The sequence below is a fragment of the Haemaphysalis longicornis genome, unplaced genomic scaffold (genome assembly GCF_048455015.1).
Source record: "Haemaphysalis longicornis isolate Haplotype H1 unplaced genomic scaffold, Haemaphysalis longicornis Haplotype H1 scaffold_8, whole genome shotgun sequence".
Taxonomy (NCBI): domain Eukaryota; kingdom Metazoa; phylum Arthropoda; class Arachnida; order Ixodida; family Ixodidae; genus Haemaphysalis; species Haemaphysalis longicornis.
In genome coordinates, this window is record NW_027526445.1 from 111286559 (window position 1) to 111307874 (window position 21316).

A 21316-nucleotide genomic window follows, 5' to 3' on the forward strand; every position below is an offset into this window, starting at 1 on the left:
TGTCCCCTATTCTATTCGCACTGTACATAGAACCTCTCTGCAGGATGGCAATAGCATCCAAGTCGATCCGAGGCTTCGTCCTTGGAGACGAAGAACTAAAGGTCCTGGCCTATGCGGACGACGTTGCCTTTGTGTGCACATCGAGAGAGCAGGCGGGGGAGGTTGTTGCACTGGCCGAAGAATACTGTCGATTCTCCGGGGCTCAGCTCAACCTTTTGAAGTCGGAGGGAGCATGGCTAGGCGAATGGCTCACCAAACCCCAACAACTCTACGGAGTTCGATGGAGGGGGGCCATCACCCGCTACCTTGGGGTAAACCTAGATACCGGCGCAGCCATCGCCCCCCGGTGGCAGACAAAACTGGCAGCGGCCGGAAGGAACTTGGAGCCCTGGAGAGCGCGACATATTGCCCTCTTTTCTAGGGCGCATGTTTGCAACGCCGTGGCATATCCGGCCATCTTGTACGCGGCCCGCGTCTCGACTATTGATGCAGGCTCAGTGTCCAAGCTACACCGGTTGTTTGCGGTTTTCGTCTGGAGATCCACGTATGAACCCACGCGCCGCACTAACATTTTCTGGAGTGCCGAAGCCGGGGGTCTTGGGCTAGTTAACATGGAACTCAAACTGATTGTACAGAGATTTGTGTACTTCCGAGATCGCAGTGATGGCTTCCTCCAGGCGGTTCTCCAAAGTGTAGGCGCCCTACACCTGGCCCCTTGGCTCGTAACAACGGCCGACCTTGCACATGGCACCCGTGCAACAGGCTTTTACAGGGAAGGGGGGGGGGGGCACTGGCCCTCTTGCAGGAACTCTTCTCCTGGGAGTATTTGTGCGCAGTGAAGCCGAGGAAGCTCTACTGGGATTTGGTAGAACAGACCCTCCCACCCCCTTGTACCGCTCCCCACCTTTAGGCCGCCTAAAAAGTGACGTCTTACGGCGTGTGCGGAAACTCCCCGTTCCAACAAGCTCGAAGGACTTCTTTTTCCGTCTGCACGCAGGGATACTCACAACTAAGGCAAGGCAGGAAGAGCGGGGTTTTTTCCTCCCTGGAGGGGCCAACTGTCCGCTGTGCGGAAGGCGGGAGACGGGCGAGCATGTTTTCTTAGAGTGCAATACGGCATCGTATTTCTGGGACGAGCTGCAGTGCTCCTTTGGCACACAATGGCAGCTCACGTGGACCAACCTAAGGTTCTTGGATGCAGACACGGAACTCCCACACCTTCGAGATTGCATCCACGTCATGGGACTCCACTCGCTTTGGAGGGCAAGGGTGGATGCTGTTGAATGCGCTGAACACCCTCGGCCGGCATGGAGGCATTTTGTTCAGAAGGCGCAGTGGGCAGTGGCCGCCCTTGACGGGCCTGACTCGGACACCGAGCTGCGTGATGCTCTGGCGCAGGGTTCGCGTGTCCTTTCAGAATTTAAGGTAAAGGAGTGGAGGAGATGGGACTCAATTTGATGGCTAGAATCGGGTAACACTCATGCTCACCTCTGCTTGCCCAGAGCCCCCTTCCACTCCCTCCGCTCCCATCCCATTCCCTTCAAGCGGTGCACAAAAGGCACTGTCATCCATTGGACAACTTTCGTGCTAGCGTAATTACCGCCCAAACTCTGCGGCTGTGCCAGCATTGCGATGCCACTAGCTTACACTTGCCGGCAGAACATGCTTACGCCATGCTAGCGTAAAGGCAGTAAGCGCCTATTTTTCTGCATGCGCAGAGATGCTATTGTGTACGACGAATACCCTGCAATCATCTGATGTGATCCTGTATATATCTCTGTAATCATCTGATGTGATCCTGTATATATCTCTGTAAATAAAGTTTTTTGTTTACCAAAAAAAAAAATTGGGCAGTGGCGCAGTGCTCTCGCGCGTCGCGCCCGTGCGCTCAAGTTGGGGGTTCAATTCCTGGCGGGGTGTTTTTTTTTTTTTTTGCGTGTGTGTGTGTGAGCGGTTGTTTAGGGGGTATGGTTTGCGCATCCAATTTGGGAATCGCGTGATTTTGAGAAGCAACTACCTTTGCTATGAAATATTTCCTTCGAAACAGCGAGTGGCGTCTTGAGCCACAACAATTAGTTTCGATTTTCTTAATCGCACCGTGTTTCTAGAAAATGCGGTACCATGGTGCAAAGTACGGCCTTCTCCATTAGAGGAGGTAAAATTTCTGCTGACGTACGCACTAATTTATATGCATATTTTACGTGCTACAGAGGTCTTTTCGCCGGGGGTAAACATCCATATTATTACTGCCGCGGCAGCAGCGCACAGCTCTTTTTTCTTTGTCCGTAATCTAACAAGAAGTTGAGGAGTACATATAGTACAAGCAGCGCACACGCCAGTACGCACGAATGGCTTCAGTCGCGCTGCGGCGACACGATACTCCAAGTTTGACTAGAGAAAAAAAGAGATCCCCGGCGGAGAGGCGAGGCGGCGGAGTCGGCCGTCGCGGGGCCGTCGGTGTGGGACGTCGCGCGGCCGTCGGTGCGGTGTGACAAGCGCGTCGGCCGACATCGCGAAGACACCGACGCCTTGCCGATTTCTCGCCGACGCCGACGGTTGGGCAACGGTCGGCGTCGGCGCGGTGTGACATGGCCGCCGACAGCTCGCCGACACGGTGTTGGCCGACCAAATCGGCCGATGGTCGGGCTAGTGTGACCGCGCCTTTAGAGCGCAAAAAATCGTTGCGTGGGTTCGTACTTCATTTGTGATTTAGGACCTTGAAGGTTTTGCGATCTATTAGAAGCATATACACACAACTAGCCGGAAATAAGGGCAGGTGACTTGCTCTTAACGTTGCACATCCGTTATGTTACCCCGGCCCATCGTTTGGGTTTACTGCGCTTAGAATGACCGGTAAATTTAAATGTATACCGGCAAGATTTTTACCCTTAAGATAGTAAGGCTGTTTGCTGCAGTAAAATCATGTGCGCTTAGCCTACACGTTCAGGCAAACCGCGCGCAAGCAGCCGCAACTTGGGCAGCAGCGTGGCTGGGCCCCCATACACTAGCGCCATCTACCGGCGGTTGCGAAAAGCGGTGGAGCGCCGAACAAGATGTGGTCGCGTCGCCGAGGCGAGTGTCACCACCTAAACTATTCTTACACCTCTTTGTGGCGCCTCCTTTGTGGCGCCTCGAGGCTCGTGCGGTTACATTCTGTACCACCCTTACCTTGCTGAAGCAGAAACCCACACTAGCGGCCCGTACCTTTACCCTCCGGAAGCAATGTCTCTTGAGGTTCTCGCCATTGCCCATGCCCTTCAGTCCTTTGCTTCTCTCCCCCCCCCGTCCCCGAATACACAGTCTTTTGTGGCTCTCACGCCGCTATTATACAGATACAAAATCGCTCACATCCTTCTATCCTTCAACAGGAGGTCGAACGAGTGGTCTCCGCTCTACAGCCATCCATCGTTTTCCTCCGTTGGGTCCCTGGACATTCAGGGATAGACGGCAATGAGTTGGCGCATCAACTCGTCCGCGAAACTCTTCACCGGGTACCGTTGATCCCCTGGCCCGGGCCCTCGGAGGACGGTTCGAGGCTCTCCCTTCGCCGTACCATCAAGGAGGTCTACCTTCAGCTCCGTCTTGACAAACGCCTCTACCCGCCTCCTCACCCATCACTCACCGTAACGGAGGCTCGACTCCTCTGGCACATCCAAATGAATGCCCTGATCACTCCCTCCCGCCTTTTCCTCTCTCGCTATAGGTCTGACCCCTCTTGTCCCAACTGCCCCACTGCCTACGCTGATTTACCTCATTGCTTATTCTACTGCCCGGTGGCTCAGCTATCCGACTTCAATCCCTCCCCATCCCTTTCCATCACCACCTGGACCGACTGGCTTGGCTCTGAAGGAGAAGAACAGCGCAGACTGGTCGCCCAGGCGGTGGACATGCTCGGCCTGAAACTTCGGCCGAATAAAGGTCTTTTCTCTCTCTCTCTCTTTCTTCATCTTAAAATTGAACTATAATTTTTATGCCTTAGGTTACTTTTGGTGTTTTAAATTATTTCTTTGTGTGCGTTAGGTTATCTTATGTTATGGTTAGGTTAGGTAGCCTGGCTTTACGTTATCTAGAGCGATGTAGTGCCAGACGCGCCAATTTTGTCACAAAACGTCGGTGGACGTCGATATAGTGGGGTGCTTATAATACCGTCGGACGGCACTCCAGACACGGCCTAACCGTAAAGCCAAGGGCTTCCGGAAGCTCGATGTCTCCCTCAGCGAGGACCGTTGCACTCGATTACAATATGTTGCATTGGTACTGGCTCGCTGCCGCAACCTGCGCACATTTCTTCCTGTGACGGCCCGTGGATACGCGTGCTTGTCCGTAAGTAACCCACCCAGGCTTCAAAAAGCAATGCATTATCAAATAACTTTTCCCGCGTGATCTTCCGCTTCTGGTTTTGGCAGATTTTCAAGGAACTCTTTGCGTCCATCCTCGTTTTTTCAGGTCGCTGTCTCTGACTCTTTCACTTCATTTTTTTGCCTTTGTCATTTCCCGAGCGCTGGCAGGTTTCATATACTTCGTCCTGAGCCTTCTGGTTCTTTTCCTCCACTGTGTGTCTACGCTTGTCATGTAAAGATAACGTAACACTCTGGCCGCCCATCTTTGGTCATCAATATTTCTAAGTGGTTCTTCATTACATATTTTTCTCTGCGCTTCTCTCACTTCAAAGGAGGCCCATCCTATTTTTACCTACACAATCTCGTTTGTTATTTTGCTATGGGCTCCTAATGCCAATCGACCTACCACCCTCTTCTTCACTACTGAACCTGCTTGATTATGTTATTACGACACACACTACTGCGTTTGAAAAGGTGAGTGCCGGTACCATTACCCCCTCCTGTATTCCTGATTGGCTGACTGTAGGGTTTAACGCGCCTACGCAACGCAGGCGATGAGGCGCACCGTAGTGGAGGGCTCCGGCTTAATTTTGGCCACCTGGGGATCTTCAACGGGCGCCGAGATCTCGTACACACGGGCGTTTTTTGCTTTTCGCCTCCATCAAAAAAGCGGCTGCCGCGGCCGGGAATCGAGCCCGCGTCCTCGTGCTCAGCAGCACAATGCCTTAGCCACTAAGCCACCGCTGCGGGTCTCAAAGATTCCTGTGAATACTTTATATTTGTTACATATCCATTGTGCTTCGTGATTCATGATAAAGGCACTTCTTTTTTATTTCATTCTTAAATGCTCCTCATGAGTTTTAAATAGGTCTGACCTTCATTTATTCATATGCCCAGATATTTGTAATTTGTTACCCGCGATATTGTTGCTTGTTGAACGAATAGCGATTGGTTACGGGCGTCGTCATTTAAAAATTAGCAGTGACTTAGCTGGGCTATGCCAGGACATACGTAGCGTGAGCTAAAGTTCAGCTGGTTATTCTTAGGTTTCCTGGTTGTCTAGGATTGGCTTGATTACCATGCTTACTGCTGCTAAAACAATTTCTTATCCAATCCAATTCAATCCAGTTTGGTCTTGGCGGTGGCGGCTCCGGCGCGCCAGCTGCGCGCCGTGAGACGTCACTGCTCCACGCACATGCGCAGCACGACTCCCCAGGAGCCACGTGAAAAACTGCTCAACCTCGGTCAGTGTAGCTCACGCTACAAAGTCAGAAATCCCGACTTTGCTGTGCTCAACTCTAACCCCAGTTCAGTGGCTTCTTCCCCGCATAATCGTTCAGCGATGATGAGCGCCACGCCCGGGGCTGTGGCGGAAAAGTAAATTAACGCCAAACGGCGGAGAGGCGAATTCGGCAGATCGGACCTCCCTTCAAGGGGTCCTGAAATACCTTCCGCCGATGCATGGATGTACATGTACCCAAATAAAGCAATGTATTTGCAATCTCCTCCCGCAAGAATTTTGTTAAAGCGATGAGTATTAGCTGAGAAATCGTAAATCAAAAACCGCGCATTATCGTCGCTCCGCGTTTCCTCCTCCTTTCGACTTACTCTCCGCTGTTGACGGCGCGCAAGCATTGCCTCCCATGATGCTGCGCTCCGCAGCGGTGACGTACTTCCGCTATTGCGCTGCTACTGTCGTCTGCTACGGGCAAGCTTTGTTGACACCATGAATCCCGCACTTCGCTCAAGGCTGGAAAACCGAACGAAAAATCTGGCCGCATGTGTGCGGCGGCCTGGCCTTGCCCTTTCGCGGTGTTCGTTGGTGCAGTTGCTATCGGTGGCACGTGACTTTTTATCGGCGGCGAACTCGCAGCCGTACGGGGAAGATCGTGCGCTCGTTCCCTTTGATGCACCGACACTGTTTACCCAAAAAGTGCCGTATCAGATGTGGCCCCGCTGGTGCCGGGTCTTATTTTGCGGCGGTCGTAATTCCTGCCGGCGGCATGTGAAAAAGACATTTTAAATCGATACAGAACCCGTGCACAAAACCCTTCAATCATGTGACCAGTTCAGCTTGGGGCGACGCGTGGTGGAGAGCGGCAACGTTGGCAAAGCATGCTCCACCGCGGCTCTGAGCTTTCTAGCGCTGGAGCGAGCGCCACTTCTTTGAGAATCTCAAACATCGGTTGCTTTGACAACAAGGCACAAACCACTGTAGAACTCAGTTACGGTTGCGTGTTCCCGGTTCAGCTCGGGGCCCCACCTCGCGACATGTGGGCACTGCAGGCGTACCACCCACTCCCATTGGGAAGTGCGAGATGCGTTTGACATTACAGGAGGCGATGGTGTGTGTGTGTTGTGGACGTCTTTGTTTCGCGATGCAATGCGACGTTGTGCTTCTGCGGGTGGATAGTGCTTCCCATGGTCTGGGTTATCTTTCTCGAGCGACGTACGACTCAACTTCGCATGGGGTATGTGCAGTGTGCGTGGCTAAAAGCCATCTCGGCTTGTGCGCCGGAGTTAAGCGACTTGCTGTTCGTCCCCGCAAACCGCGCGCGAGGTGAGTGCCGAATTTACGACGGGCAGGAGGAGGCAACCCATCGTCTTTCAATCGCGGTTCAGACTTGCAACGCATGTTGTGACGTTGTGTTCGTTCGAAACCCATCTCTGGATTGTTTTGAAGTAGAATAAAATGTATGCGTCAAACCCGGGCATTCGGCTCAGGGCGTTCTCTGCGATTGCACGAAAGAAGTGCCACGGGGCTTCAACGCTTTCTTTACGGAACGTACTCAGGTAAGGGAATATCCATGTCGTGTTATGGCCGTGCTGCATTTATTACAAACGGTTAAACGTTTGTTTACACTTGTTTCGTTTGTCGTAAAATGTCCAAGCACTCCGGCACTCCGCCGGCAGATCAGCCGGCGAGCCGACGCTGAGCAGACGACTCATCTCTTTGCCGGAAGTGCGTGAAAAAGCCGCCCAATAGCAGGATGTCTAGCTCATGACGAACATCTGGGAATCGATGATGTAGACATGTGAAGATGGCGGCGTCCAAAAACACGAAGGAAAGAGTGAGAAAAAAGCGACAAACTTTGCAACAAAAGTGTGAGCTTTCCGCTGCGCGTAAAAGAGTAATACTTGGCACAGATGACGTTGACGACCCAATCTAACGATTGCGCTAGTTCGTTTAGTGTGCTCAAAACGCCTTTCAGGGCCCCTTTCATCTAGCGTCCGTGGTGAAATGGTTTCCCCTCTTGAGAAGAGGGCGCCACATACCACTCCTGATTCCGTCAGCAGACATGTTAGCGGCCCTAATGGCAGATGAGGGAGCGATTCAACCGTTTAAACGTGATCGGGGGGTATCAACGTACGCTACGGTCTATACAACCTCCAGTGTTTAATATACCGAGCGCAGCAGACACCCGGTAGTAAGCAGTGCAACTGAGAGGCTTGTGCGTGTGGAGGAGCTTCGTCGTCCAGATATGTTGTCCTGCCACGTGTTTCCTCAGTACTTTTGTGCGGAGCAGCAGAGCAGATCACTAGCCGTGAAAGGCAGCTGTTTTTTTTTTGGCGGGAACAGAAAGCGCTGCTGCCCTGCAGCCTGCTCGCAACTCCGCGAAATATTTCCTACGGTTGCCCGTTCAGATAGCAGATGTGAGATACGGCCTTACGATTGCTCGCTACCTTTGGTTCCATTCCCATCTCCGTCACTTGGCATCAGTGGGGAGGGCACTCGAGAACCCTCTAATTATGTCTCAACTAACAAACCGCATGTTGATCTGAGACGGGAAATGTATTTAAAAATATCATTTTACCCTTTTCCGACAACGCATTTCTCTTGTATTCCGCTGCATTATCTACCCAATAGGCAAAGCAACGTCTGGGGCGCTATTCCAGAAAGCCCGAGATAGCTCGCTCACAAGGTTCCAGCTGCTGGAACTAACAGAGTAGTGATAGTAGTGCATCGGATAAGCGCTTGGGAAACTTGCGCAATCACGCGGGGCACGTTATGCATTATCAGTGAGCCTGGTTGAGGCTGCTCACGTTACAAAAACACAGCTTCTGCAAACACGTGCTGCAGCGCCGTCTGTAATGTAGTTGCAATAAGCATTCTATAGATAACCCCGCCATTCCCTTTGAAACTCCGGCCTCGCCCCAACCAAACTTCTTTCAAAGCTCCGCCCTGTAAAAGCGGAGCGGGGCGGTCCCGATTTTCTCGATGTACGGTTCATCCAGTCAAAAGTGTTTGCTGCGCGATTTGAGGGTGGCTCCAGCGCATCTCATCGAAAGCAAAAAAAAAAGTAAGCGAAGGACTTCACTGTAGGGAATAGAAAAGCGCCCTTCTCCGTACTCCGCCAAACGTGGTTGACTTAGTTTACGTACGGTCATAAGGCATAGTATCAGAAATCGCCCGAATTCAGTGTGTCGCGAGCGCGTTTGAACATTGTCAAGTGCGTTTTAAACATTGAACACTTGTCATCTGTCGTCGATTGTGTTTTACTGTGTATGAAGACGGCTGCCATTGGAAAGCCTTGTCGTCTTGGCCTCTCCCATCGTTCTGCTTAGAGCGAACTCTCCGTTGGGACAGAACATCCCCGCCACTGTGGCAGCATTTTGCTGACGGTATCTCTTTTATCACCCCCTTTCTCCTCTCTAATCTTTCATCGCCCTCCGCCCCCTCCCCTCGCACTGGGTTGTATGCAGGTGAGCCCCCAGATGGGCTCAATAATAGCCCCAGTGCACTTCCTTTCCATTTCACCCGAACCAATATCTCTCTCTCTCTCTCTCTCTCTCTCTCTCTCTCTCTCTCTCTCTCTCTCTCTCTCTCTGGTGACTTCGTTCATTCTTTGCTGATGAGCTTTGTTGCTGGTGCACGAAGTGAAAGTGACTTCGTTGCTGCGACGCTAACCGACCGGCTAAGTCACCGCCATGGTTGGGCGGGGCTTCGGTCGCTACACCGCGCCCACGAATGGGCTGGGTGCGTTTGATTGACACGAAAACTCAGAAACTCGGGATGGATATTGCACGGCCGAGTTCAACTCGTGAGGCTCGTTATGGCGGCTGTAGGGGCGTAGTTCAGTGTTAACGGTCGCGGCGTAGCAGGCATATATATACAGTCGAATCCACTTATAACGATACCGCTTATAACGATATATCGGATATAACGATGGACAACGATTACACCGTCCAATTTTGCATGCTTTCTATAGTAAAATAACCCGCTTATTACGATGCTCCCGAGCCGCGATATCGGATATAGCGATTGAATCCGCTTACCGCGCGCGACGAAAATGCGAGCTGCCGCCGGCGCTGGCGCCGGCTTTTCGGCGCCGACAGCACGCGACGCGCCTTGCATCCCGTCCACCCCTCAGAAAACGAGTCGACTGCGCCAAGCGAGAGGAGGAGCAGCTTTTCTTCCTGACTCCCCTCCCGGAGCCGCTGCTTTGGCCTCGTCCACGCGTCCGGCCGAACTAGAGTGAACTAGAATTCTAGTTCACTCTAGCCGAACCAACGTTCGGCCAGTTCGGCTTGCACTGCTCGCAGCTCGGAAGTTTCCCTCGCCTTTTCTGCGCGCCGAACTGAGTGCTTTTTTTCTCCGCATCTGCCTCCGTTCAACGTTTCACCAGTTTCACTGCGGAGTCGGACTGAACGTTCGGGCGCCATGGCCGATTCGCCTGCGGCGCTTCCTTCGCAAAGTTGCGCGCCGTCGCAGCAGAAAAGAAAGCGCACGGCAATCACTCTAGAAGTGAAGAAGAGAATTTTGAAAGACCACGCGAATGGCCAAAAAGTGTCCGCCCTCGTGGCCAAGTACGGGCTCTCACAATCGACCGTCTCCACAATCATCCGTTTTCGAGAGCAATTAGATGCTCTCGAAGAAGATGTGCGTCAGCTTCGCGTGAAACAGTCAAAGCTGACTGACTATGGCTTTTCTGCAAACGAGTAGTTGCACTACCTCACTTGCATGCTAATAAAATGTTTTGATCTCTCTTGTGGCTTTTTTTTTTCTCGACCCGCTTATAACGATTATCGGTTATAACGATGGGATTTTCTTGGCACTTGGATATTGTTATAAGTGGACTAGACTGTATCGCTACAGATCTGTTTCTTTAGCGGAGGCGGAGGATGAATTTGGAGCTCGTTTTCGTCTCTCGAGATGTATTGTGCAATGGCTGTGCAGTCGTCTTTCGATCGACCCATTGGCGACGACTTTGAGGGGGCCTTCACTCCATGACCGCCGAGAAGCAAGTGTTGTGTGCAATGCGGTTTTACGCGACGGGCACCTCCTTTGGAAACGTTGGTAGCGACCGCATCACAGAATGCCACCAGTCGACAGTCTGCTGGTATGTCGGAAATAAGATTACTCGAGACATGTTTTTCGCCAGGTGGGTCGCCGGACATGGCTTTCCCAGGTTCTACCATGCGTCGATCCGTCCCCAGCCAGACCTTGGGCTTCGGTTATCGTCTGTTCGCAAAACTACAGTGATCTAAAGCAAAACTATTTCGAACGAGGCGTAGTGGCCGTGCGTTTCTTTATCATCAGCGCGGCAGACAATTTTAAAAAGCTTGTGGCGTTGCGTGTCGCGCCATTCTTGCGAAAACGTTATTGGCAGGATAGTACACAATGAAAGGCGGGTGTCTATTATCGGAGACGATCTATACGCATTTCATCGGGTTTTGGCCAGCGTCTTTGCCGTCTGGCAAGAGGCAGATCATGCAAAGCTTGTGAAGGGGAGACCGTGACGCCAGAAGGAGGGTGACCGGTGGCAGAAAGAAAGCGAAGGAAGAGAGGGGTGTCACGGAATTGGACTCAGTAGAGTGTTTCAGTACAGAGTTTGTTGCCTTTGCGTACGGAAAACGCTAAATTTTTGCGTCCCGCTACGTAAACACCGCGAGCCGAGTTTTAGTAGAGCGTCTCATCAGTTTTGCGTAACGCACGCTAATGCATACGGCGGCATCTGTCGAATGTTTTGCGAATTGACTCACCGGCTGATCTGCGAGCGGAGTGCCGGTGTGCTTGGAGATTTTACGACTATCCAAACAATTCTAAACAAGCGCTTTCCCGTTAGTACTGAATGCAACACGGCCACAGCACGGCATGAATATTCTCTTACCTGAGTAAGTTCCATAAAGACATCGTTGAAGTCCCGCGGAACTACAGAACGCCCTGAACCGAATGCCCGGGTTTGACGCATACATTTTATTCAACTTCAAAACAATCAAGAGAGGCGTTTCGAACAAACACAATGTCACGACATGCGTTGCAAGTCTGAACTGCAATCAACCGGCGATCGGTTGCCTCCTCCTGCCCGTCGTAAATCCGGCACTCATCTCGCGCGCTGTTTGCGGGGTGGAACAGCAAGTCACTCTGGCGCTCAAGCCGAGAGGGCTTTTAGCCACGCACACTGTACATACCCGATGTGAAGTTGAGTTGTACGTCGCTCGAAAAAGATAATCCAGAGCATGGGAAGCACTGTCCACCCACAGAAACACAACGTCGCATTTCATCGCGAACGCGCCCACAACACACACACACAAACACCGCTTCGGTCGCTGGCCTGGCTACAAAGCTTCGTTCGGGCAGTCAGCGATGTCACGACGATACGGAGCTGCGCGAAGGACGACGTGCTAAGCACTCGACGTATTTAAGAACACAGGGGCAAAGAACTTGGTTCATCGGGAGCAAATTACTGTCGACAGAAAAGCGGAATCGTGGATGCTTGTCGGGCTACTTGCCGCCATGTTGGAAACGCAAGCGGCCTCACGTACGCACGCTATTTCGCTGAAATAGCGTCCTTCCGCTAAACGCAAACGTGACTTAACGTACGGCGCAGGCGCAGTGAGAACGACGCAAAGAAATAGCGTTGGCTAACTGTTTGCGTATGGTTGCGTACGTTATTCTAAAACTCTATAATAACAAAAAAACCAACGACTGTAGACAGCTTCGTCGAACAAGAGCGGTGAAGAGCAAAGCGAAATACAGCAAAGACATTTGAAAAGTTGTGGTGCATACCATTCCCTTCTTCGTAGCACATGCCTACTTCGGCGATTTGCCCGCAATGGGTTGCTTTGAGGGCCTAATGGGCCCGGTTGTCAAAATTCACAAAATTGTGAAGTGGGAAGGTAAAAGTTGTAATAGTCCATGCCGCGCCGCACGTGAGAAGGACAGGTGCACACCAGCCGTACTAAACCCCGATTCTGGGGAGGCTGTGGTGTGTGCCAGACTTCTTGCTGACGTAGTTCACTACAAAAGGAAAGAGAAGCAGCTGACGCAAACACCGTATAGCTGAAAAGAAGGCGGTCGAAGTAATTCATGCCGGATGACAGCGAAAGGCAAGCAAGCAAGGAAAAAGACGCAAACACAATGTCTTAGTAAAAAAGTTGTTAATAAGTATTATCACCAAGCTTTCGACTGAAGTGAAACAGCGGTTACACAGACATCGCCCAAAACAGGCAGCGAAAACCGGTCGAAAGGTTTCGATAACGTAACACCGAGCAGCAGATATTTTGAATGCCGTGCGTTTCCATCCCTTGTGTTTGAAAGTGACCCTTAGTCACGTGATTTCACTGGCTGCAACTGATAGCGGAAATGGGCAGGAACTGCATCTTACGAAGACAAATTTTAAACAAACAGCTCATATGAATGCCTGAAATAAAAAAAATAAACTAACTTTGTAGTACAATATACGTTAAAAAGTACAAGCGCCATAAATTAAACTGGTTGGATTTCCTTGGCCCCTGTAGAAGCAAGTGCAGCAGTGGAGTGAGAGAAAGCACTGGGAAATGTGTCACGCCAGAGTCGCACCTGCTTGGAGTGCGCTGCCTTGGACCGGTTACGTCCCCTCAATTATCAGCAAATAGCATGAATCGAATTTTCAAAGCGCTTGAACTCCGCCTCGAAAAGTTATCATCAGGTTACGTGGGCGTCGCTAGAGCTCTTGTCTCCCGAGTTCCGCTCAATCTCGGGCCTCATGGAATGTCACCCCTGGTTAAAGAAGTGAATGGTTATGGACCGTAGAAAAGAAAGTTAGGTAAGGTAAACCTAAACAGAGAAGGCCGATATATACTAGTCAATAATTAGTTACTGTAAAATAGAATTGGTACTGGTTCTAGTTTTTCTTCTTGCGCTTTTTTTTTTCATTTCCCGTTTCCTGATTGAACACTTAAACCTTCGTTTCCTTTGTCACGGCTTGTGGCGAAGACGAGGCAGAGGACAGGTGTACGAGGCACACGAGCCGACAGACAGTTGGCACGCTATCGCCAATACCTGTTCAATCAAGATGCCTCCGACCATGGTCTGAACACTTCTCCTGAACTTGAACACCTCAGGTACCGCTGGGAGAGAAGTTTATGCCAAACTCGCTTGTGCGAAGTATTGATAACTTCTTTTCGTTGTGGTGTGCCACCACTTAATCGGTATTTATTAAGGGCAAATCTGATAACCACCCCTTTGTGCCACTTTTGCCAAGAAATTGAATCCGAAGAGCATTTCTTTCTTTTTTGCCGCCGATTTCCCAACCATCGGAGAAGGCTGCTGGAGATTCCCCTGCTACGTCTTGGACTGCCTTTAACTGTACCTGTGCTTTTGTCGTTTGGGGGGACTAGTCTGGGCCGATGCCATAGGGACGTGTGCAACGCCAACCACTCCTTCATTTCGGAGACAGCTCGTCTGCAGTGTTAAAAACATTCCGATTAGGCTGATTTTTACTATAGTTTTCCTATTCTTCTCTCTGTGTTTTTTTTCTCGTGTTTCCTCTCTCTCTCTTTCATTAACCTAGACCAAATTATTTCTTCTGCTCCATTATTTTGCCTCGCTTGATTTATTATAATGAAAACATAACTCTTCTTGGCCAATCCCCCTAAGTGGGTATGCGCCATTTTTCGGGCCACCACCACCACCACCACCACCACGAGCCACCACGAGCCCTGCCCAGAGCCTTCGTTCCGCTTGCAGTCTAGTTTACGTCGCTCACCAAACGGCCCACCGCCGTGGAAGAAATCGGGAGCGGCTACGACCAACGTGACGTCGCGCTTGCCAGCAGCGCCCGGCGTCCATCTCGCCACCGACAGCGCAAACCGAGGTCAGCAGGCGCAACATGCCTGCTCCACCTGCGCGAGAGCAACCGAAAGGCCGGGGCAAGAAGCCCGAAGTCGGCAAGCGCGGTCAACGGGGCGGCGCCCATGCCGGAGGAGGAAGACCCGCTCAACGCGCTCGCAGTTCCCGCTCGGGCCATTCTGGGTCGTCTGGCTCGGCCGCACCCCACAAACCCGGAGGACACGTTCCAGCCGGTCGCACCCCGCACGGCTCGGACTCGTGCGGGCAGACACCAACGCCCAAAGCCACCAAGCATGGTCACCCATCGGGGTAAGCGAAGCTTCTACCCACTGCTACCATCTGCAATTGTTACACTCGCCAACAATTTTAAACGCCACATACGGCCGTGCAAATCGTTTCATAGAGGCCTCGATGCATAGACAGAATGCAACACTGAGGTATCACCAAAACGTGCCTAGATCATCAAATTTCGCCTCCCAATGCAGCGCAACGAGCTTCTGTGAAAATTTAATAGTTCAGTAGTCGCCATCTTTTTCAATTACGCGCTGCATAAAACGTTGCTCCCGCATAAATTAATGTATTCGGGAGGTTCCCCACCATCCTTAAGCATCGTTTCCCTTGGATTGGTGTGCTGCTTCTGCTGGTGATGTTAAACGATAAACATGACGTTGGTCTGCAGCTTCTTAACGCACGGGGGAGGACGCAACGAAGATAGAGGCAAGACATAGTCATGTTGTTATTGTCAGCTGCAACGGCATATTGGCGCATGTGATTGCATTAATTTCTGGTGAACACTGCCACGAATGCAGACAATCGGTTACTCTAAGAGGACGCCCGTGCACGTTATTCGAGTGTGCCCGCTCGTGCATAGGGATAATTGCCATTTCTTTAGCGCAGACGCTGCGTACGTGGTTATTATGGGTGGTGTAGTATATATCATAAAGCCCTGCTGCCGAAAAAAAGGCCCGCATCACACGCACGGTTACAGTGTTGTTATAGTGGCTTCTTACAGGGTATTTTCTCCCGAACGGGTACCTAGTAGCAAGAACTTATATCGCCGTTGCTAAGAATCCACGGGCTTAAAGCATCGGCGAGGAAAAAATGCCAATATGGATGCAATAATTTGGGAATATAAAATAGGTTTTTCATCCCCAGGATTGAGGGACACGCACCGCGGAAACCTGACTGCGCCCCTCTCCCGGCGCTTCGCCCGTCCGGGGCGTAACTGAATGGGGCAGAAAAAAGAAACGGCCGCCGTTTAATAACGAAGACAGCTAGAAAAATCGACTCCGGGATATCCGTAGCATGGCTCTAGCGGCATGCCGTGGCAAAATATTGGGCTTGTACGACTAACTCACGAGGTTCCCGGGCAGTCTAAAATTTTTCTGCTGCGGCCTATGAGAACAGGCTGGATTTCAGGTCGTTCCGCACTAGTTAACACAAAATTGTGGCGCTCAGAAAACAGATAGAAAAAACGACTCCCGGGTTTGAGTACTTCAGGTTGTGGGCTACAAACCTGTTATTGTAGATTTTTTGCAACGTTGCTTGTGTAGGTTCCCTGCAACACTTTTCATGCCCGGGGTGAGGCGTATCGCCACAAACTTCGAAAAACTGACGCTACGTGGCGCCCCCGTCCCCCTCCTTTTTCCTGGAAGGAGTGGAGAGGAGGACCGTCTCCACCCAACACAACACTCGCCTCTCCTCAGCGGAACCAGGGAGGGTTCCCATCTGTTGTCGCTGAGAGTAACAAAGAGGCAGTCGGTAGTGTGCACGAGGACGAACAAGGCCTGCTCCTCTGGTTTATCCCAAGGAGGTGGGGGAGATAATTGCTTCCACTGAAAAGGTTTGGCTGACTTGACTGTCCCCCCTCCTCATTTTTAGATTGCGCAGAGCAAACAAAGCGTGCTCCCCTGGTTTTTTCGCTCGGGGTGAGGGGGGGGGGAAGACTTTCCAGCACAAGAACTGTGCCTGAAGGACCTACGACGTGTCCACACGCGCTACTGTGTACAGTTTTTACTTCTTCGTTTTCTTTCTTTTTTCTGAGGTGGCAAATAACGCTATGTTAGTACGGTGTCAAATGTGAAAATAAGTTATCCGCACGGTTTCCTGCAGTGATGCGTTAAATGGTGTAAAACGTATATGTTTGCGCGCAGGTATGCCATTTTGTCTTTTTTTACATACGGATTAGTATGAATGTATTTGTAATCTGTTTAGCGTTTTCTCTTCTTTTGCTGTATTGTGTTTTTCTTATGTATACAGGTAATCATGCCGTCCTTGTTACTGTATATATCTATTCCCACACATGCCTAAGGCCTGGCGCTCAGGCTGGAAGTATGAAATAAATAGTAAATAAATAAAAATAAAGCACTATCTTCAAGTTTCTGAGACTGAAATTATGGCGCAAGGGGGGTTGCCAAGAGCTGAACGAGCGCCGCTTTTTTAACGCTATTATATCGAAGCGGCGTCCGTTTTATCAAAAATCGTTTTCTCGAATGCCGGTTTATAGATTCACCAATGTTCGTTGGTTTTTTTCATTTAAATTGTTATTTTATTCAATTTATGTACCATTCATCCCAATGCTATTTAAACGCTTTTTACCAGAGGGAATATATTAATTAGAGGTGTGTTCAAGTTTAATTAATTGTTTTTCATCCTTTTGAAAAATTCCCAGTATATTGCCGTAGTTTCGCAGTTTTTTTCCCGCAGCTTTTTGTTCAATATTTGTTGCCTTTAAGCTTTGCGAATTTTCTCATTCTTGTGTGCGCTCTAGAGAATGTGTTTGATATTTTGTTAATTGTAAATATTAAAATTGTGGCCGCGCTCCACTGCTTCCAAGGCGCTTCCATCAGAACAGCACCAGCTAAAAACTGATATGCGTTAAAAACGGTTATAAAAAGTATAAACGACGCCGTAAGAAGCATGCATATACGTGAAAAAGTCAATGGCGCTTAACCGAAATGGAAGCAATTATACATTTACAGCACACTGTTACAGTTAAAGTGTCGTGAATTATACGAACGCAATGGTAGTGCTGCACCTGAAATTAACCCCAATGTTGAGCATTGATGTTTGGGATTCCAAGTTACTACTATTTAGACGCCTATGAACGGCCCTAGGACATTTCGATGTACTGGAACATTTCAATGCGGGATGTTACGGTGCAAGCATTCCGGTGCACCGACATTTTCGTACGCCAACTTTTCTGCGAACGGATTTGTGTGCTTATTTGTGTGAAACTTTCGGCAACTTATTATTTGCGTAGGTATTAGGTTATGGATGACTGTCTACGCACTGATTGCATCGTTTGTGTTTATGCTTTGAAAGTTTTCGGTCAGAATTTGAGATTTTTTAGAGCTTTATTTAATAACTCCTTTAGGCAATACCAATTATTATGTATCTTATTTTTTTCTAGGGGCGCGGGCGAGGGTTAAGAAAGTCACAAAAAGAGCAGCTTCTTGCCGCCTTGTGTGGCGCCTTGCATCTGCGCAAAAAGAGATATTTAACGATGTTACGGCACATATAATGTTACACTGACGTCGAAAGGGACAAATTATGCAGCTCTTAAAGCTTTATGCTGTCGTTCATGAAACTTTGTGTAAATGAGCTGAAGAAACGGTTTTCATTAAGACTTGTAACAAATAAAACTTGCTCAAACGTAGGCACTTCCAAAAAAAGACGTCTATTGCTAAGCTTGCGCACCAAGCTTCTGAACTGTGCCTTTTCTGTGCACCCTTCGGTGTCACACACAATAATTGCAGCTCTTTTTCCTAGGTGTAAATTCCGAGGACACCTAAGCACTTTTTTATGATACAGTGATTGAGAAAGCATTAGTGTCCAGTTGCCGAACGTGCACTCTCAATCGTCCTTTTTTCTTTCCTGTCTGTCTATCTGTCCGTCTGTCACTCGATTCAGCCGCTGGGCCAAACATGAAACAATGCTGGAACAAGGAGTATATATAGGCAAAACCGTCCCAAGCTACTGAACCTGGCGGAGTGCATATATTTCTACGTGTCAATATTGTTCAGAAGAAAAACTTGGCCGCGTATCTCCTCGCTTCGCTGCAAATGTCGTCGAAAGGCGATAGTCTTCTGCAGCCCCTGCCGTCTCATACATTCTCCTCCCCCCTCTCTCACTCCTCGCGCGTCTGACGCGATGGAGGGTAGCTAAATTAAATCCACTTTTCCCGCGCTGCAGAGCTCGCACGCCATCTGTTGGAACCTTTGCTACTGTTCGGCTTAGGGTTGCGCTCGAGCTCGAGGCTCGGGCGCCAGCTTCTTTTCGTATTTTTTGGTCAAACCATTGTTTTAACGCCTCTTTTTTAAATTGCTATCGTGAAAACCAAGGCCATGTCTATGCTTATTTAAAAGAACGCGCGTAATCCCGGTTATGTGCTTACATTTTGCCTCAAATGTACCTCGGGTTTCCTTCGCGCCATATTATTGGGACATGTATGACAAATCTTGGCAGTTTTAGAAGTTTGGAACGGTTTTGCGTATATAAGCGTCTTGTTTAATAATATTTATAACTTTTGAACCGGTGGCTGAATCGGTGCCGTCCACCGGGCGGGCGCCCTAACATCTGCGCTTCATGCTCGCCAAATAAAGATATATCAATCAATCAATCGCGTTTAAGTAGCCCAAGAAAGACTATCGTCTTTAAAAAAGCATTAGGCATAATTGAGGCAAAACATTAGTGCATAACTGGCCGCAGCAGCGTTCTTTTATTCAAAAATAGACGTGCGATTGGTTTTAATAAAAATGCGGTAAAAGACGGTGTCAAAAACAGGCCAGATAAAAGTAAATATAATAAAAGAAAGATGTCTCCTCAAGAGTGAGAGAGAGAAACCTTTATTTGGGGCAAGGCTGGCCCTAGGCCTGTTGGGGGAATAGGATCAAAGGAATGGGTAAGGAAGGGGAGCAGACCGGCCGTTCTATACAGCTCGTGCTAGACCGCTTGTGACTGCGAATACAGCAATCTTGTGAAGGATGGGAGTGCCCACGGAGTGAGGGTCTATGGCTATCGCGGGATCGTTGGTGGGGGCAGAGAAATTTCTATAGCGAGTTAATTTGGGGCAAAACCAAATGAGGTGGTGCAGATCAGCTTTGGTTAGGGAGTGGCACTTGTTCACGAATACCTCAGCAGCTCTTGGAAGCGTAGGTAGAGAAGCCAGGAACCCAGGCGGGGTGAGGTTTTTTTTTGAGGCGCTGTTCCAAGAACAATTGAAAGAAAAGGTCCCAACAGGTGGCGCGCGAACCAAGAAAACGAGGGAAAAATGAATCTAATTCATCAAACTTCAATTGCATTAATTATGGGGCAGGCAGGGGGAGAAGAACAGCGTGAGGGGGAGAGGGGAGGATGTTACGAGGCGGGGGCGGCTGAAGGCTATGGTATACATTTGCAGCAAAGCAACCAGATACGCAGCCAATTTCTTATCTTCTCCTCGTGACTATGACTCGGCACATACCCGGGGAACGTACTGTAAATAAAAATACTACTTACAGTACGGTAGCATACCCCATTTCAGGTAGTATGACGGACAGGGCGTTTCACGTAAGAGCGCTAGTCCAAGAATATTGTTCACTGATCATGTCGCACACTAGCCGGTGGTTGGGGCGGGGAGTATTAAAATATTTTAGTGTACGTCTAAAAGAAAAGAAGAACCTACCCGCAATCAGTAGCACCTTTCTCTTCTTGAGCAAAGCTGCCTCAGGGGCTAGCGCGTGCAAGTCGATCCAGCACGTGCTCTTTTCAGAAGCGTTCTCGTCGGGCCGGCGTGCGTCTTTTTTAGCTTTGGAGGCACCGGAAAGCCCGTTGAGCGGACGCGTCCCACGCAATAGAAAACATTCATAACGTGTTTTTCTTTTACTTGCCGAAGACTTGCATATGCTCATCTGCTTGTTTTGGCACTGTCGCGTTAATTGCGTATTTCTTTGTTTTCCGTTACTCATAATGTTAGTATACTTGCACCTCAACCTTAACGCAAAGTAGGTAAGGGTTGAGGCATTTGATTTTTGGTTTTTTATGAACCCCGAAATAATAGATTATGATCTTGCTCTACCGCTTGTGCTTTGCAACAATAACGCAAAATGTTTTTGTGCTGCAAATTATTTGTCAATGCAGATATTAGCATAGGAAAAATAATTTTCCTGAATTCGGGTGTGAATGTTCGCGCGTAGAAATTAAAAGCGAGCAGAAAAAGAAAAGCTCGTTTCGTTTAATTGCATGCGTCTTCAAAAGACGCCCACATATCAGACACCTGATTAATTCTAATGTACGAATCAATGTACCAACGCAATTTGTGCAAGTTGTTCAACAGCAAAAAAAAAAAAAAGTTGGGGTTGTGCCAAGTGCGAACAAGTATCATGCAAGCGGAAGGAAATAAAAATGCCCTGTGACAAATTGAACAGATGACCCCTTAATGTCGAAAAGGCGACCCATGGGACCTGAAAGGCTTTCGGAACCGACGTCCCCCAACAACACGTTTCATTCCGTGAAATAGCCAGGACACCGGGCTGGTCGAGCGGCGCGGTGAGCAGACGATGCGTCCGTAGCAGACGACAAGACGACACTGGCAAAAGTTAACTCATTAGCGACGCTGCAGTTGACCCGAGCCTGCTCGATACGTACTAACGCACATTGTTTCACAAGTCGAAAGAAAATTGTACCCGGGTCTTTCCTTCGAGTGAGAAATGCGGCACGAGCGCCACGAAAAAAGCAGGCGCCCGAGCGGGGCGAGCCCTCCCCGTCCACACGGGTAGGGTGCCTCGATGCGCGCCCGCAGAGCGGGGGCGCATCGAGGCACCAACCGCAGCCCATGCGGGGTCGTTTTGTGAGGGCTCCCCTCTTGTTTTTTTTTTTTTTTCCTTCCTGGTTCGGCGAATTACAAAGGCGAAAAGCTGGCCTGTTTGGGAAACCGTCGCGA

General features: G+C 49.7%; 1 protein-coding gene across 1 annotated transcript in view; it reads left to right on the forward strand.

The window, feature by feature from the left end:
- Positions 1-14434: 14434 nt before the first annotated feature.
- Positions 14435-21316, forward strand: part of LOC144148436 (neprilysin-1-like) — a 19391-nt gene continuing 12509 nt past the window's right edge. Inside the window, exon 1 of the mRNA XM_077679971.1 lies at positions 14435-14703. Within this exon, the coding sequence (XP_077536097.1) occupies positions 14435-14703 (269 nt within the window). The remainder of the gene's footprint in view (positions 14704-21316) is intronic.